This window comes from Schistocerca gregaria, chromosome 1 (assembly GCF_023897955.1).
Source record: "Schistocerca gregaria isolate iqSchGreg1 chromosome 1, iqSchGreg1.2, whole genome shotgun sequence".
Classification (NCBI taxonomy): domain Eukaryota; kingdom Metazoa; phylum Arthropoda; class Insecta; order Orthoptera; family Acrididae; genus Schistocerca; species Schistocerca gregaria.
Window position 1 is genome coordinate 271908695 of NC_064920.1, and position 17564 is coordinate 271926258.

General features: G+C 38.1%; 1 protein-coding gene across 2 annotated transcripts in view; it reads right to left on the minus strand.

Moving 5' to 3' along the window:
* LOC126340516 (alpha-mannosidase 2x) overlaps positions 1 to 17564 on the minus strand; it is a 162792-nt gene that overhangs the window by 102560 nt on the left and 42668 nt on the right. For both annotated transcript variants that reach the window (XM_050001696.1, XM_050001697.1), the window contains exons 4-7: positions 9278 to 9425; positions 4001 to 4172; positions 3776 to 3916; positions 170 to 330 (exon numbers count right to left, since the gene is read on the minus strand). In XM_050001696.1, the coding sequence (XP_049857653.1) occupies positions 170 to 330; positions 3776 to 3916; positions 4001 to 4172; positions 9278 to 9425 (622 nt within the window). The remainder of the gene's footprint in view (positions 1 to 169; positions 331 to 3775; positions 3917 to 4000; positions 4173 to 9277; positions 9426 to 17564) is intronic.

The window sequence follows — 17564 nt, forward strand, 5'->3', positions numbered from 1 at the left end:
AATTGGCTACAAATCATTCTGCTTTTCTGTAAATAGAAGCAATTTTCATCGTCACATAGCTTACACAAAATTATCAGTCTTTGTATACAGATGGTGTAAGCTGAGAAGACATCACTTACGGCTAATTAAATTACTCAAGTACTGAATAAATATTAACACTGTAACATACCCCATAGTTGCCTCCAGCGAAATTCCAATTGTTTGTTGCGTGCTAAATGTTTCTTGACAGAGTAATGGACACGCTGGATGAGGAGATTTGAAAACCCCATTTTCTTTAAGAGATAGGCCATAACTGGAGAGTGTCCAAATGGATCAATGGACCAGCTGTTGCTATAAATAATAATCCACAGTTACAAACTCATTTGTGTACAGTTGTTGCAAGATTTAATATGAAAAATAATAAAAAGAGAAGGGACTGGTGCAAGGAAGTGCTAATTCACAAGAACTTATTTTAAGTTATTGCATGGTACGTGTTAGAAGAAGAAATAGACTACACACAGTCTACTGTCAGTGCACATAAACTGAAGAAGTAATATGAATGACGATCACTATTTAAAGTTTACATGACCCGCATTTTATTCAAGTTACTTGGGGAAACATTTCAACACACACCTTTTTATTTTGTGATTCATATTGGCTCTCTTCAACTCTTGTTTTACTAGTAAGTGATTCGTCTATCTACTAAATTTGCCACAGTGACCCCATATCAAAATTCCAGTAGGATGTGCAACCTCTCCTCGAATCCTCAGGCCCATCCCAGAACCTCTTCCCTGAGTCTCTCTCTTTCCTAACCCCTATCACTCACCACACTCCTAGCTTCCACATGTTTCCTGAAATCCATAAACCCAACCACCTCAGACACCACACCGTGACGGGTTACTGTGCCCCACTCAGGAAATCTCTGCTCTCGTGGACCAACAACTTCAGCCTGTTACCCGTAACCTTCCCTCCTATATAAAAGATGCCAACCATTTCCTCCACAGACTCTCCACAATTCCTGCTCCATTACCACCTGGCACCCTGCACTTCACTATTGTTTCATCTCCCTCTACATTAACATTCCCAATGCCTATGGCTTTGCCACTACTGAACAATACCTTTCCCAATGCCCAGATGACTCCAAACCTACAAGCACCTTCCTAGTCACCATGACCAACTACATCCTCGCCAACAATTACTACTTCTTTGAAGGAATATCCTGCAAACAAATCCATGGTACAACAATGGGCACCCGCATGGCAGCATCCTACACCAATCTATTCATATGATATCTAGAGGAATCCTTACTAACCACCCTGACTTCCAAACCCCTCATGTAGTTCAGATTCACTGATGGTATCTTTGTGACCTGGACCAAGGACGAGGACACCCTATCCACTTTTCTCTAGAACCTCAACATCATCTCTTCCATTCACTTCACCTGGTCCTCCTTAAATCAACAAATCACCTTCGGTGATGTTGACCTCCACCTCAAGGATGGTTACATCAGTACCTCTATCCACATGAAACATACCATCCACTAACAATATCTCCACTTCAACAACTGCCACTCAGTCCACACAAAGAAGTCCATTCCATACATCCTAGCCACCCATGGTAATCTTATATATAGTGATGAGTAGTCACCCTCTACATATACCAAAGGTTTCACTGAGGCCACAACAGTACCTCCCAACCTTAGTTCAAAAACCAATCTCCCTTACCTTGTCTCTTCAGTCCCCTGCCATTTCCCACATACCCACTGTGCAGCCATGAAGGAGCCCTCCTCTCACGACTCAATGACACCAGGGCTGCAGCAGCTGAATCATACTCTCTTCCAGGGTTCTAACTACCTCTCGTCATGCCCTGAATAACATATCTACTATCTTGCCCACCCTTCCCACAGTGGTATTCTGCCACCCACGAACCGACGCAATGTCCTTGTCCATCCCCACTCTACCCCTGCTCCTAAACCCTTGCCTCACTCATGGCTCATGTTCCTGTAATAGACCTAGATATAGGAACAGTTCCATACACTCGTGTGGAGTTAACCATTCAGCCATCATCAGGTAAGCTTTTTGCACTGGAGATGGCTAGTTCAACTATTCGCAGTACCAACGTAGCAACGCCATGGTGAGTGATGTTACATAGACATATCAGTCAATCATCCAGACTTTTGGACCTGAAATTACTGAACAGGCATCTACCCATCTTCAGGAAAGCGGACACACATGAAAGAAGGCAGCCACTACATGAGTGGCCTCTGTCAAGTTTCAGGCTCACTCCAAGTATTGCTCCAGATTGGCACATAGGTGCATGCTTAATGGTGATCCTACATGTATCCTCTCCGTCAGAATGCAGGTCCGTAGAGTTAAAATTCAGATGTCACATTCTTAAAATTAAGTTTCACTGGGCATGTCATCTGCTATAAAATGTTTTCTTTCCGAAGATAGAGCAATCACAACATCCCACACCTTACCCAGAAGAAAGCCATCATCATGATTAATAAGCTCTTCCACCACACTTATTTCCACAGATTCTCATCAGAGTCAAGATTTCTGTGGCATAATAATCCATGGAATGCCCTGTGGAGATACTATGGTTGGCTACTGCTGACTTGCAGGGCTGTGAAATCACATTCAACGCACCTTCTATGCATGGTGTGCATGGTCTGATCCACGTAGACTTTGCCACGCTGGCAAGGTTCTTGTACATTCCACCCTTCCACAATCCCAGATCATCCTCCGGCAAACTGAGAAGAGCAAAAGTCTCTGTAGGTGGGTAGAAGATTACTTTGACATAAAGTTTCCTTGAGATTCTGCTTAAATTTTTCAAAATAGTGCTGGCATATGAGAGCTATGTTCCAACCACTGTTTACAGAGACATAATGACATTGTTGAAAAAATAGTATCACGTATGTGAGTCACTTTGTAGTGTAGGACAGCAGTGAATAAAAGTTAGTTGGTCTGGCATAATATCGTGTAACTTAGTTTTTGAAGTCACCTTTGTAACACCGGAGGAAGCACGTCCCCAGAACTGCATCAATGCTATACTTATTTTACTTCAGAAGAAAGGAGACAGACTAGTGTGAAAGAGTTATAGACATAAAAGTCTCTTCTCTGTGACTCACTAAACTTATCACCAATGTAGTATAAAAAAAATTATCTTAATCAGGCCACTGAAAACTTGATTTAGACATTTACAAAGCACAGACCAGTTCCAAGTTGTGGATATAAATTACCATTTTATCTGGGATTCTAGCACTTTAAAAAATCTGTTGACTGTGCTTCAACCAAACCTGTGCTAACTGCTCTTGAGAAACAAGACATTTTTTCAATCTGCATTAGTACATAAGCCATTGCTACAGCTTCTATTATACCTCACCCAGAGCAAGGAAAAAAAAAAAAAAAAAGAAATCTGAATTGAAAGAGGCATCTCAAACAATAACATTCCTTATAACATAAACTGTTCTCAGGAATTTTCATATCCTTACCCTGGAATACTTGTTAATGAAACAAACTCAAACTATAATTTTGCACTTTACTGCTTGCCTAGATTGGGGATACATTTCAAAACCAAATAGAAGAGTAGGCATGAATGTGCAGCTGAAACTAAATTCTACTGTGACTAAAATAATTTACAATGAGCAGGAGCAACATGAATACTGACAGGTGGAAAAATTTAAAGAAGATATTTGTCCAGAAGCAGATACTGAATGGCTTATGATAGTGATACAGTTTATGCATCCAACACACACAAGTCTTTGGGTATTGACCATATAATAAATATCACTTACTTGGGTTTTATGTTAAGATTATATTCCAGCCAATTATGCCCATCAATCATCTGCCCCAACATAGAAAAATAATGGGTATTGGCTTCATCATTCATAACCCATCCACCAGTCACAATTTCTAGTTGACCATTTTCAATCAGTCTGAAAGAGAAAGAGAGCCCAAATGTAATTTGTAACTTTACAAGATAAGTTTCAAAATGCGATACTAAAACACTAAAAACATACCTTTTCACTTCTTCTTGTATATCAGGCGTTATTTCATTCCACCACAATTGGAAAAATGAAACTTCAGCCCATATAAATTTACGGCGCTTATCTTCTCCCAGTTTTTTCACCATGTTGTTTAAAATGCTTCGAGTCTGTCCCTGATAATAATCTTCAAACGTTTTAATCCATCCTGAAACACCAAATGCAATGATATAAGAATCAAGAATTTTGCAAGAACTATGATACTTGGTTAGAAAATCAGGAAAATTAGACAGCTGATACATCTGCTCCATATAAGAAAGACCAAAGTCTGCAGATTAATCATTGTACATTCTTTCTGTCTACCTTTACCAAGTTTTTCAGTACTCTTTTAAGCATGTTCTGAATTGATAAAAGTATTTCAGATCTCAAATATTCATTTTACTATAATCTGTTCATCATAAGAATGAACCTGATGTAAACAAACACAAATGCGATGATTGCTCAGAAGCCATAGCACATGTACACTGGAGTTGTTACGCTCTTGAAAGTAGGTCCTACTTACTTATTAGATATCTTATTACTAAGTTACGTTAATGGAACTTTAAGATACTCAAATGTATTAACAGCCATCAACATTTTTCTCAATTACGGTTTAGCTATGTAGTTTTTATTTCAAAAATCGTGTACAGTCACAGCCTCTGCAGAATTGTGCTCTGATTGTCGTGCCATTAATGTGCAGTATGAAAATGGCTGAGGCCGCTTTCTATTCTGTAGTGGAACATGGTAAAAAGTGCTGAGAAATAGGCTGTTCTTAATGTTTTTCATAAATTTATGGAGACAACCAGCTTTGAAGTTTTCTCTGCACTTATTTACTGCAGTTGATAAACCAACACTGAATGAGTAGCACAGTTGGTAGTGTAATGGAATACGAACCGAATGCGGTTATTTGTGCGTTGGTTCAAATCTCCTCAGTATCGTTCCCCCCTCCCCCCCCCCCCTGTTCAATTTGAAATACCTATATCTCATAACTATAAAACTCATCATCATTTTTATGAATAATGCAAGTCTTCATTTTTCTAATTACATATTGGACTCGAATTTCCTGTTTCCATTTCAAATACAAATTCTTAATTATTGATGTTTTATGAAAGACTGTTTATAAAAGTTGTTTAAATTAAGAAAATATAACAATTTCATTTGTTAAGGCAAAAATGAAAAACCAAATCCTCTTTATTTGGATTATGTCCATTGTTTCATATCAGAGAGGTAGATAAGTATCTTAGAAACATGAAAAACAATCATTTTCACAGCATCGAGCACATCATACAAATACTGTATTTATACATTTGCTACTGTACCATTACAATATGAACCCAACAGAATTGATCCAGACCATGCTGCGGATTTGGCCCAAGAAGTAACAAGACTGTTAAGCTGACAGACATACTGGAAATAACGAACGCATCTTTTTCACACATCACTGCCGAATGCTGGCAGGATACAGAATGGTTTGTCATGAAGGAAATGAAGCCTGGCTGGCTTCATGGATTCTGTTGATAGGCTCATTATCAATGTAGCAGGTGACACTTCCAGAACTCAAATGTATTTCTCAGATTCAGATAAGCAAAGAGCTAAGAAATTACCAGATGACTGACTGTAAGTAATACCTTCAGTGGCTTCAATATTTAACTATATGGTGAAATCCTTCAATACTCTCTTACGTTACACACAGTTTAAGCAGAAAAATTACCCTGTGGTTAAGTCAGGAATTTTCATCATTTTTGTTTTTAATTATAATAGTATGTTAGCTAAAAACGATAACATGTTGAGGTTTTCATCTAGTCATCTAAGGAGCGCATTGTGGGAGATCAGCAGTGTATTATTTCATTCCGCTTAAAAATTAAATGACATTTGAAGCTGTATTGCTCCCCCGCTCATCTCTTTCTACGTGTGAACTGCAGCTGGCCACATCACTGCAGGTTAGCTGTACCAGCTGATCAGCCAGTGCTGTCCAAGTTAAATGCGGCGGTAAAGCTGTCGTCCCATATTATCGCTATATCAATTTGCGCGTAACGCACAGCACAAAATGTACCCTTATTATCATACTTGACAGTACTTGAGACAGCCTGGCTGCAGTCCCACGTCAAACAGAAATCCAATGAGGTTCTAACAAACGCAAAAAGATACATAGTGCACTGTTTACATCAGGTTTATTCTTATTATGAACAGATTACAGTAAAAAATAATAAAACATGATAATTAAGTTGTTTAGAGTTTTCATGAGTCACAGATATATGTGAAATTAGAGTGTTCATGAGACACAGATATATGTGAAACTAGATAAGATTCCATTCTTGGCTCTTAAAACTGAGCAAGTAGCAATTCCAATTTCAAATAAAGGCATAGTTACATAAAGGTTGGCAACTCTTTTGAGCAGGAAGGAAGATTCCTGGAAATCATTTCTTTGTTTGGAATTTCACATTATTTTGACAGCAAGCCATACTGCCACACTCTACATAGTGACTATAAAATGTCTCCCTTCACATGGGTCAACTGCTGCCACTGATAGATCAACAAAAACTCTTGCTGTTGCCGGTATTCAGATAAGAACAATGTGATGGCACCCCTGACTTTTCCATGAACACTGTTTGGGGAACCTGACTGGAAATGTCACACACTTTTAGAATACCAGAATATAAGAAGCATAACATCCACTCTTGTGTTTTATGAAAGAGCTGTACATGTTAGCAGTATTATGAATAGGAAAGTTGCCACTCATTTATTAAAAGTTGTGGTGGTGTACAAATTTCTATCTGTCTGTGTATTTATGTAATGGGGTCCACTATAAGTTCATATCTATGTTTCCAACATTTATATAATGGAATACCCAGGATGGAATGTAACAATATTATGAAAAGGAAAGTTGCCACTCTCTGTATAGCAGGGTTGCTGAGTCACAGATGGGCACAACAAAGAGACTGTCACAAATAAATAAAGCTTTCAGCCAGTAAGGCCTTCGCCAAAAACACACACACACACATGTCAGAATGAAATTTTCACCCTGCAGCAGAGTGTGTGCTGATACGAAACTTCCTGGCTGATTAAAACTGTGTGCTGGACCGAGACTCAAACTCAGGAACTTTGCCTTTCGCGGGCAAGTGCTCCACCATCTGAGCTACCCAAGCACAACTCACGTCCCCTCCTCACAGCTCTACTTCTGCCAGCACCTCGTCTCCTACCTTCCAAACTTTACAGAAGCTCTCCTGCAAACCATGCGTGTGCACGAACGCACCTCACACACGCAACTGCAGCAACAGGCAACTGAAATCACACTGCGAACAGTAGCGCCAGTGCATGATTGGAGTGGCGACTGGGTGGCGGTAAACAGAAGGGTGGAGTGGGCAGAATGGTAGAGGAGGAGTGTCTGCCACCCCTATCACTATCCTTCCCCCTCCCCATCCCTGCCTCCTCCTTAGCTTCACCCTATCACCACTCCCATCACGCACTGCTCACAGTGTGGTTGCAGTTGCTTGAGAGTGCAGTTGGATGTGTGAGATGCGTGTGTGTGTGTGTGTGTGTGTGTGTGTGTGTGTGTGTGTGTGTGTGTGTGTCCAACACCACAACCACTGACTCCTCTGGCAATTAGAAATGATAGGTTAAGCACCACATTGGGCCACTGTTTCTGCTTCTGCCTCTTCCTAGAAAATTTTATATGCTCAGGAAACTCTCACTATCACTTGTTAACATAATAATACTCGTCATGTTTGCTTTATGGTCTCACAATGCACTACAACAGTTGCACGTTGTCAACATAACTAACATGAAAATCAATGATAACGCTTTACTCACAACCTCAAGTACATGCTACAGATAGATGCTACTGGCTGGTGTGTCACATAGTAAACTGGCCCTTGCTAATTCACACCACACCACCTTGAATAGGTTTGACATGGAAGGAGGGAAGATCGTGTTAAGAATGCAATCAAAATAAAGGTAATGTTAACAATGTAATCAAAATGTAGGGCGTACATTATTGTTGCTTTAGGAGATAAGTCATACACTGCCTTTTGAAGCTATAGATGTGGCTCACTTCTCTGATATTGTGAAGGAGATTGTTTCTAATTCACATTCCTTCAATACCTACAACAGAAAAGGATTTACAGAAGATAGTTGTGTGGCAGAAACAGACAGAAAGGATCGTGCTTTGATGGGAATTTGTATTCCGCTGTGTTATTCAAATAAGAGTGTTACAACACATGAGAGAAAATAGCAACAGTACACACTGATCCGGTGGTAAAGAGAACAGACCCTGTGATAACTTTCAGAATTTAGCAAGGATAACTGTGCTTTCAATGGTGAAATATAATCAAGGCAGAAAATTCATAAATGTACTGTACGCAGGATTTCATCACAAATTTTTAGCCATCTAAGTTCTCCAGGGAAAGACTTCATAGGATAGGCTTGCTGTAACCAACAGATGGAAACAGAAGAAATTGTACAAGTTTCTTTTTTTTCAGGTCCAAAATGAAGAGCTTTTCACATCTTTTTCACTGCATGCAGAAATTCAGATGCTCTCTTAGAAGGTCAGCCCACTTTAGGAATATATCAGACAAAAAAATCTAGTCTTCACTGAAGGAAATAAATTTATGTGTGTCTCATTTAGGACTATAGACGGGACGGATTCCTAAATATTTTGCATCAAAAAGTATACAATGACCAACTGGAACCATTTGGGATTAGGATGGACTGTTTTTCAACACTGTAGTCTGTACCAATTGCAAAAATTTATACTGGTCAACATGGATATTCTGTAGTTAACTAGATTTTGCACTTAAATACAACTAGAGATCAATGTACACATGTGGTAGGTATTTTAATGATATAACTGATGACTATTCATTGAGCAACAAATAGAAGAGTATTCATTCCAACAACAAACCCTGGGGGACACTGATACTATCAGCCTACACTGTGATTTTGTACATCTAGACATCAGGTACTATTGGAGGAGTTTCAAATACGAGAAAAATCATTTTACTGCAGTCATAGAAAAATTTAGCCCATCAATTGTGGCAAGTAAAAAAGTCAACAACATCAAAGTCTTCGCTAATATTTAAATATAGGGTTGCCACAATCTTTCCCAAGTGAAATTCTCTGATATTGCCCTGATTTCCAGACAAGCTTCTTAGCATTTTTCTCTGGCAAATTTTGAGATCTCAAGAGTAAGTAAATACATGATCTGACAAAAAATAAGAACTACTGTATTTCTCCCCCATGTGAGCAAAAATCTTAAGTACTAACATCAACAGTTACCTGGATCATTGTGAGAGTGAGGAACGACAAAAACTTTCAGTTTCTTTGACTCAGTCCACTGAGTTGGATCGTACACTATATTCCAACCTTGTTTCCACGCTCCTCCATCCACATTATCAAAAGGCAGTTTTTCATACAGATCCAAGAGCTAAAACAAAAGAACTTACATCACTAGACTCGTATAATAGTCAACTTATTTTAAAAAACACAGAAAAGTATGACATAAGTGCAGTATTGTACAGAAACCGTACCAACAAGAATCAAAAAAAGGAATGAAATGATTTAGCATCCCATCAATGATGAGGATCAAGACAGAACACTAGCTTAGAATGTGCAAGGACAGTGCATGAAGTTAGCTACAGTCCATTCATGAGACTCACATTGGCATTTGCATTAACTGATTTATGGCAACCACACAAAACCTTAACAAGGATCAGTAGAAATGCATTTAAGTCAATTTCCTCTCGAGAGCAATTTCAGTGCCTTAGCTACACAACCACCTATCTCAGTGCAAGAACAAGGAAAAAGCATGAAGGTTACATCATTTTTACATTGTTTTAAAATCATGACAACACATTCAAAGTGTTAAAATGATAGATTGCCCATTTGAACAGTCAGATTAAGGAAGCATCTAAAGATCTGTAGCACAAACTTGACCAAGGTTTATCATTCTCTGTCAGAAACTACTGTGATATCATGATCTTTCCTTAGACCCAAAAGACATCATTTAACTCACTCACAGAGTTGGAATAGTACAAATGGTCAGTGTTTGTAAATATTGTCTGTTCTGTCATAAGATTTCAGTCCTCTCAACCCACAGAGGACACAACATTACTAACATGGGATGTATGTAGATAAATCATCACAACATAAATTGCAGTTGACAATAAAACAAAAAATTTCAATAAACACCACTTAAATTTGGTATATGGGGATGCCCAGTATAAGTATGGAGGTAATAGCTTTATGTCCCATGGATTATTTGCATGATAAATCATGTGGAATGAGTCGTTTTAGATTCACATCACAAATTAAATTGTAAATACAACAACATGCTAAACATTAAAAATTTTGTGTGTGTGTGTGTGTGTGTGTGTGTGTGTGTGTGTGTATTTTAGTACATAGTAGTACCCACCACTTTTTACATATTACAATAATAAAAATTCTTCTACAGAAAAGAACAAGTTGTCAAGAGGAGACTTATTCAGTTTGTTTTCAAATCTTACTTAGCTGCGGCATTGGGCACCCATTTTTATGCTACATACAAACTTAATGTGGAGTAATGAATGTCATTTTTTCTTCTTGTATCGTAATGCTGTACATAATTGTTCCTTTTGAACTGCGGTGGATTATTCACAAAAAACTTCATGAAGGAATTACTATACTGTAGAGCAGAATGCCCAACTCCTTAAACAGATGTCTACGAGATTATTGTAGGTGAGCACCACATATTATTCTCACAGCACATTTTGAGCAATGAAGATTTTTTTCCCCTTAAAGACAGGTTACTCTCGAACATTATTACATATGACATTAGTGAATGAAAATATGCAAAATATGTCAGCCCGCACTCCTATTTTTTATTCATTATTAAACCTACTCCTGCATTACCCCTATTTGATTTTGTATTTATAACCCTGTATTCACCTGACCAAAAGTCTTGTTCCTCCTGCCACCGAACTTCACTAATTCCCAAAATATCTAACTTTAACCTATCCATTTCCCTTTTAAAATTTTCTAACCTACCTGCCCGATTAAGGGATCTGACATGCCACGCTCCGATCGGTAGAACGCCAGTTTTCTTTCTCCTGATAACGACGTCCTCCTGAGTAGTCCCCGCCCGGAGTTCCGAATGGGGGACTATTTTACTTCCGGAATATTTTACCCAAGAGGACGCCATCATCATTTAACTTTACAGTAAAGCTGCATGCCCTCAGGAAAATTATGGCTGTAGTTTCCCCTTGCTTTCATCCATTCACAGTACCAGCACAGCAAGGTGGCTTTGGTTAGTGTTACAAGGCCAGATCAGTCAATTATTCAGACTGTTGCCCCTGCAACTACTAAAAAGGCTGCTGCACCTCTTCAGGAACCACACGTTTGTCTGGCCTCTCAACAGATACCCCTCCGTTGTGGGAAACTTTCAATATATAACTCTGTTGCCACATACAAGTGGCACCTCACAGTAATGACTCCCTGAAAGCATTAAACAGCACAGCAGCATCAGATCCCAGTCAACTGCTTCTTCAATCACTAATTATCCCGTAAATAACTGGGATTATGCTCATAGCTCATAATCTGGTTGGATTTTTTTTCTTTTTTGGCACAGTGTGTAAATTTTTTGACATACAGTTCATTGTTTATTTTATATAATGGCTGCTAACTTGGACATATAACAAAACAACTTACCACTGTGTTAGCTGAAGCCATAATGAAGGAATAGGTATGAGCTCACAATCATAAAACAACGAAGTTATGCTACAAGACAATGTTATTTGTGGTTGGCGCATTTTATACATAGGCGTACCTGCTAGATGTTTACACACATTTTTCACCGGTGACTCATCATCTATAGCCCTTCCATTTAACTGAACAGTAATGTTATCCTGTTCATGGGATGTTGTCATGTCTCATTTGAGGTGAATGCCAACAGCCACAGCACATTATCTCATATCAAACAAAAGAGGGTTGGCTTGAAAAATATGGGACATTACTGGGTGTCATTAGCAGTTGCAGCTGCTCTAAGTGGGTTCTCAGTATGGGTCGGCAAATGTAAATAAAATTGTACAGCCCAAAGCCAGACATCCATTAATAACAACACATAAGTTTAACAGTCTAGCGGGTATGTTAGTGATTTAGTTACATAATCCATTGATCATTTGGATGATTTTTTTGTGGAAACGATGTGAAGCAAGTCAGTTTACAGGATAAGTATACATTTTATTGTCAACATTGATGAGCACATATTGCTGCTGCTGCTGCTGCAGTAGTTGTTAGTGCCCACAGTTGGGTGAATGCCAATCACAATGCTCTCTTCAGGCTTCAATTTTGCAACTACTTATTGATCAAATACAATCAACATCACTCCAAAAATTGATAAAAAGGACAGAAGGTTCAAGTTCACATTAAAGTTCATCTTACATCAATATCTTTATAGAAGGAGCACTAGTTCAATCTGAGAAGCATACAAGAAGGTATCAAGCATGATCAACTTACAAACCATCCAAATATTTATCTGCAGTGATACTGGGAAACCACAGAAAAACTAAAGGAATGGGGGCCCACACTTATAGAATACTGCTCCAGATCCTCAGCTACTGTGTAATTTGAGATGGTACATGAGAAATAAAAGACTGAAGGGAGTATCAAAAAACGCAATGGATGATACTTGGTATCATATACTTCATTTGAATAATAAAAGCCTTCATTTGCATCCGATTTCATTTTATGAAGTGGTTGGAAGGAAGAAGGAAATTGAGGAACTGGGGAATAAAAATTAAGATATAAGCTCTGGACAGGGGTATAGGGATTTAGAAATCAAACCATAAAGACCCTTAAATGAGAAACCTTGTTGGTCAAATTCGCATTTTCCTAGCCGTGGATTTGCCAGACCAGCCCGTATATGTATAAACAAAGTTTATCAGTATAATCTCACTTTGAAGTAGGCCCTGTTAGTGTTCTTGAGTATTTTTACAGTACTGAGAATGGCCACAAATGCAGACAAAGCAGTTATGACATTGACTTCGGCACAGTGATTGAGGAAGAAGAAGAAGAAGAAGAAGAAGAAGAAAATATGCTGATCCAGGGAATTGCTTAAAATGGGAGACAGGTTTACCCATAAAACTCCGCTAAAGAAAATGTTAGTCTTAGAACCCAATGATCACACCTTTTTTCAAATGGACAACAAAACCTTTAATAACTTATTGAAGTTCTTGCAAAAGAGCAAACTTGTTTGTGAAATTTTGTCTCATCTAGCCACGTGTGTCAAGCACACCTGTACACTTACCCACAAAGTTTGTCAATTTAACCCTACTTTTGAAGCAGATGCTTTATGTGCAGGCCAGTAGTGGGAATTCCAACAAACACAGATGAAGCATTTCCAACACTGACTCTGGCACTACGTTTAAGGAAGAAGTAGTAAAAAGACACTGGTCCAGGGAATAGTTTAAAATGAGAGAAAAGTACAGACACATGAAAACCTGTTAAAGAAAATGTTACACTCAGAACTTGATGATTACACAAACTTTAGGTGGATGGACAGCGAAACTTTCAATAACTACTTTAGAGTTACTTTGTCCTCACACTAAAAAAGTAGATGAAGTATGCGAAATTTTTTCCTCTTCCACTTGGTCCTCCTATAACAGTTCAATAAAATACCACAGCATGCAAACCCATTGCACTCTCACTTGTATGTTAGTAGTAGAATATCAATTTTTTCCTTAACCTCTTCGTGTATAAAATATAGATGGGAAAGATGCAACACAGCTAACATTTTGGTAACTGCCAGTGCTATTTTGTTCTTACCCTTGATCATAGTTTCCATAGTTGTGAACTAAACATATGTGGGAAAACATCAACACAAAAATGTCCACCATCTTGTCAAACTTTTGATCAATCAAAATTTCTCTCAAACACATCAAACATGATCTGTGCTTGACCAGCGTGTCAAACAGCACTCTACATGGTCAAATGTTTGGCAAACATAGTAAAGTTTGACAAATTGTTTGTCGTGTCAGGGGGCCTTAAGACATGCATCAAAAATTAAAAAAAGAAATTTCACATTTAGGAGTCATCTTAGATCATGCTAATTACTTTTTTTAAAACAACAACTAGTTGATCCTCAGAAAAGGAAAAGATATGCTAACATGCAGTGAAAACCATTTAAAAAATGGCAAATTTATTACCTGAGAAACCAAAGCAGGATTTATTATGTTATGTATTAATTACTCTCATTCAGACTTTCATGCTTTTAGTGTCTAGAGTGCCAGCATGTTCCTGGATAGTCCTAGTTCTGCTCGTAGGCTGACAAGTAAGATGTGCAATGTAGACACTGAATTGGTACACTCTAAGCCCTGTGGCAAAAATGTCACGATGTACGAAAAGCGATCATTAACACTATCAGCAAAGGGCAAAATGGAGAGTATATTTCGGCTACATGTTCACAAAAAATTATAGTATCTGTCAGTTACTTGCACACAGCTGTCATCTGATGAAAATGGATAACAGTACATAGGAAATGTCATCCAATAGCCTACTTTGGATGTTGTGTGCTTTCCCTGCATATTTCGTGCCATCTCGCGTAAGTTCACACAATACTCATATTGCAAAAAATTAAAGAGAGATAGAGCCTGGAAAGAAAATGGGACTGCATGGTCTGATCACTGTAAATCCGAACACAGTTTATCAGTTACACAAGAAAGTTTATCAGCTACACAAGAAACAGCAATAGTGGAGGTGTTGTACGCTAATGGACTGAGACTGTGCAGAGTTGAGAGTATAAACTGGTAAGAAAGTCAGTAAAATGAGAATCTTAAGTATTTTGTGAAATATTATTTGCTGTGTCAAATCTCATTCAATGTAGTCTCACGGTCACTGAATAGAAATACTGCAGATTTGCAAAGGATGCCTGGCAGCTGTTTTCTTAGTTATAAACATATCTCCCCCTCCCCCCCCCCCCCCCCCCCCCCCCCTCTCCCTAGTCTCTTTGCGAGACCGCAACACATGGCAGTCACAAAGCAATACAGCACATGACATTAAATATTCAAAATCAATTGAAATTAATACTCAGAATCATAGTTATCAATGGTAAGAACTGTTCCATAGATAACATATAAACTTGAATTTGTCATGTTGCAAAGTGACACACTGATAGTAAGTCACATTGTTTTTCACTTTGTCACGAGCTAAAGATGACTTTACGTGAAGACTTCAGTCAACTGTACTTGTGACAGCGTTTCCTTCAATCACTTAATGCTCTAATTAATGCTTTCCTCCTCTGGTCACATGTAAAGGCCATTTGTAGCAACTTACTTAGCATCCAGACACTCATGGATGAGACAGGAACTGAAATAGAGCATAGCAAAGCAGAAAGCAGAAATGCTTAACTCTGTTTTTAAATATTCCTTTACAAAGGAAATCTCCAGACAACTGCCCCAATTTAGGCCACATAGCACTGACAAGATGAGTTAAGTAATTTTCAGTGTCAGCAACATTGAGAAAAAGCCGAAATAATTAAATCTGAAGCTACAGGGTCTGGTGAAATCCCTATCAGATTTATACTAAATTTTGCAGTTGAGCAAGCCCCTTAGTCAGCTATAATCAGTTGCAGAATCTTTGAACAAAACACAATGCCCAGTATTTGGAAAACAGCACAAGTCACACACATTTACAAGAAGGGTAGTAGATGTGATCCACAAACTTCCATCCAATTTATGTTTGACACTGATGTGTTGTTGAATCTTGGTACATATTCTGAAGTCAAACATAATAAGGTATCTCCCGTAGAATAATCTTCTTGATGCCAACCAGCATAGATTCTGAAAACTTAGACCTTGTGAAACCCAACTCGCACTTTTCTCATATAACATACTGAAGGCTTTCGATCAAGACAGTAGATGCAGCATTTCTGGATTTCCAAAAACCGTTTGACTCAGTATCACATCTATGATTATTATAAAAAATATGATCATATGGAGTATCAAGTGAAATTTGTGACTGGATTGACTTTTTTTGGTAGAGAGAACACAGCTAGTTATCTTGCTGCTCACGTTGCATATTAAGGACTTTGCAGACAACAATAATACTCAGACTTTTTGAATACAGGAATGGTACTAAATTGCAGATATTGTCATTTTTGTCATTTTAGATGGACTCGTGTTGTTTTGATTGGTGTTCGTATATTTGGAGTGTTTCAAGGATGTCTAGTTTTTTGCCTTTAGGCTGGATATGTAGGATGCTGATACTTGTGTTGTTAACACGGTGTTTTGTTTCATGCAGGTTGATGGCTATTGCTGAAGTGTGGCATTTTTTTTTGTTTTTTAGTGCTGCCATGTGTTCTTTAAACCTAATCTCAAATGATCTAACTGTCTGGCCTATGTAGAAGCAGTCACAATCCAAACATTAATTTTGCACACACCTGTGTGATGAAGTGCGTTTTGTGTGTCGATGTTGTGAGGTAACTTCCATCCAATCTTGTCTGTGATAAAGAATACACTTATGCTTTTACAGTTCAAGTCATTGGCAATCTGATACGAAATATACCTAGAAAGGGTATCGTATGGAAGATGTTTTCTTTTTGTTTTATGTGATGTGATTGTGTTGCCACTATTGAGTGTTTTAGGGTGCCTACTCTGTAGCTCTGATAATCATTTGCAATAGCTGTTTGTCTTATTATTTCAATTTCTTGTATGCATTTATCTTCATAGAGTGGTAGTTGGATAGGTATATTGATCATGTATCGGAATGTTGCCATTTTGTGGGCTGTGGGATGACAGTAGTTGTGAACTGTAGTATGTGTTGTGGTAGGCTTCCGATAAATTTCAAACTTATTCTGTTATTCTTTATTTTAATGGTATGGTCTAATAAATTTATACTGTCACCTGCTTGGTGTTCAACTGAGAATTTTATGTTTTCATGGAAGTTGTTGAATAATTGGTTCAACTCACTGATGTCATCTTCTGTTGCCATTGAATAAAATGATGGTATCATCTACATATCTGTAGTAGTACATGATATTTTTGAGGAGGTGGTGATTGGAATTCAGGAGTTTGCCTTCCAAATTACTTATAAATATTTCAGTTAACAATCGAGAAAGGTTTGAGCCCACTACCAAGCCATCTGTTTGTTTGTAGATTTTATTAGTAAATTTGAAATTGTTTTGTGAAAGAGTGAATTCGAGCAGGTCCATTAGTTCAGTAATGTGTGTTGTAGGGATTGTGTTTTTGTCCTTTTGCAGTTTGGCAGTAATTATCTGTAGTACGGGATCTACTTGCACAGAGGAGCAAAGGTTTTGTATGTCAAATGAGGCAAGTGTGGCTCCATCAGGAACTTCTATGTTTTTGACATGTTGTGTGAATTCTGATGTGTTTTTAAGTGTTCTCTTATTACTGAATGTGTAAGCGTCTTTGAGAATTCTGAAGTACATTTTCTTGAGTTTGCATTTGGGCTCTTCCTACAGTTCACTATCACAGCACTATCACACGCACTTGTTCAGAGAAGCTGTAGAAATACAAAAACACACAAACAGTTTGAACAAGAAAGAGGAAAGAACGACCGTCACAGGTAGCAAGAG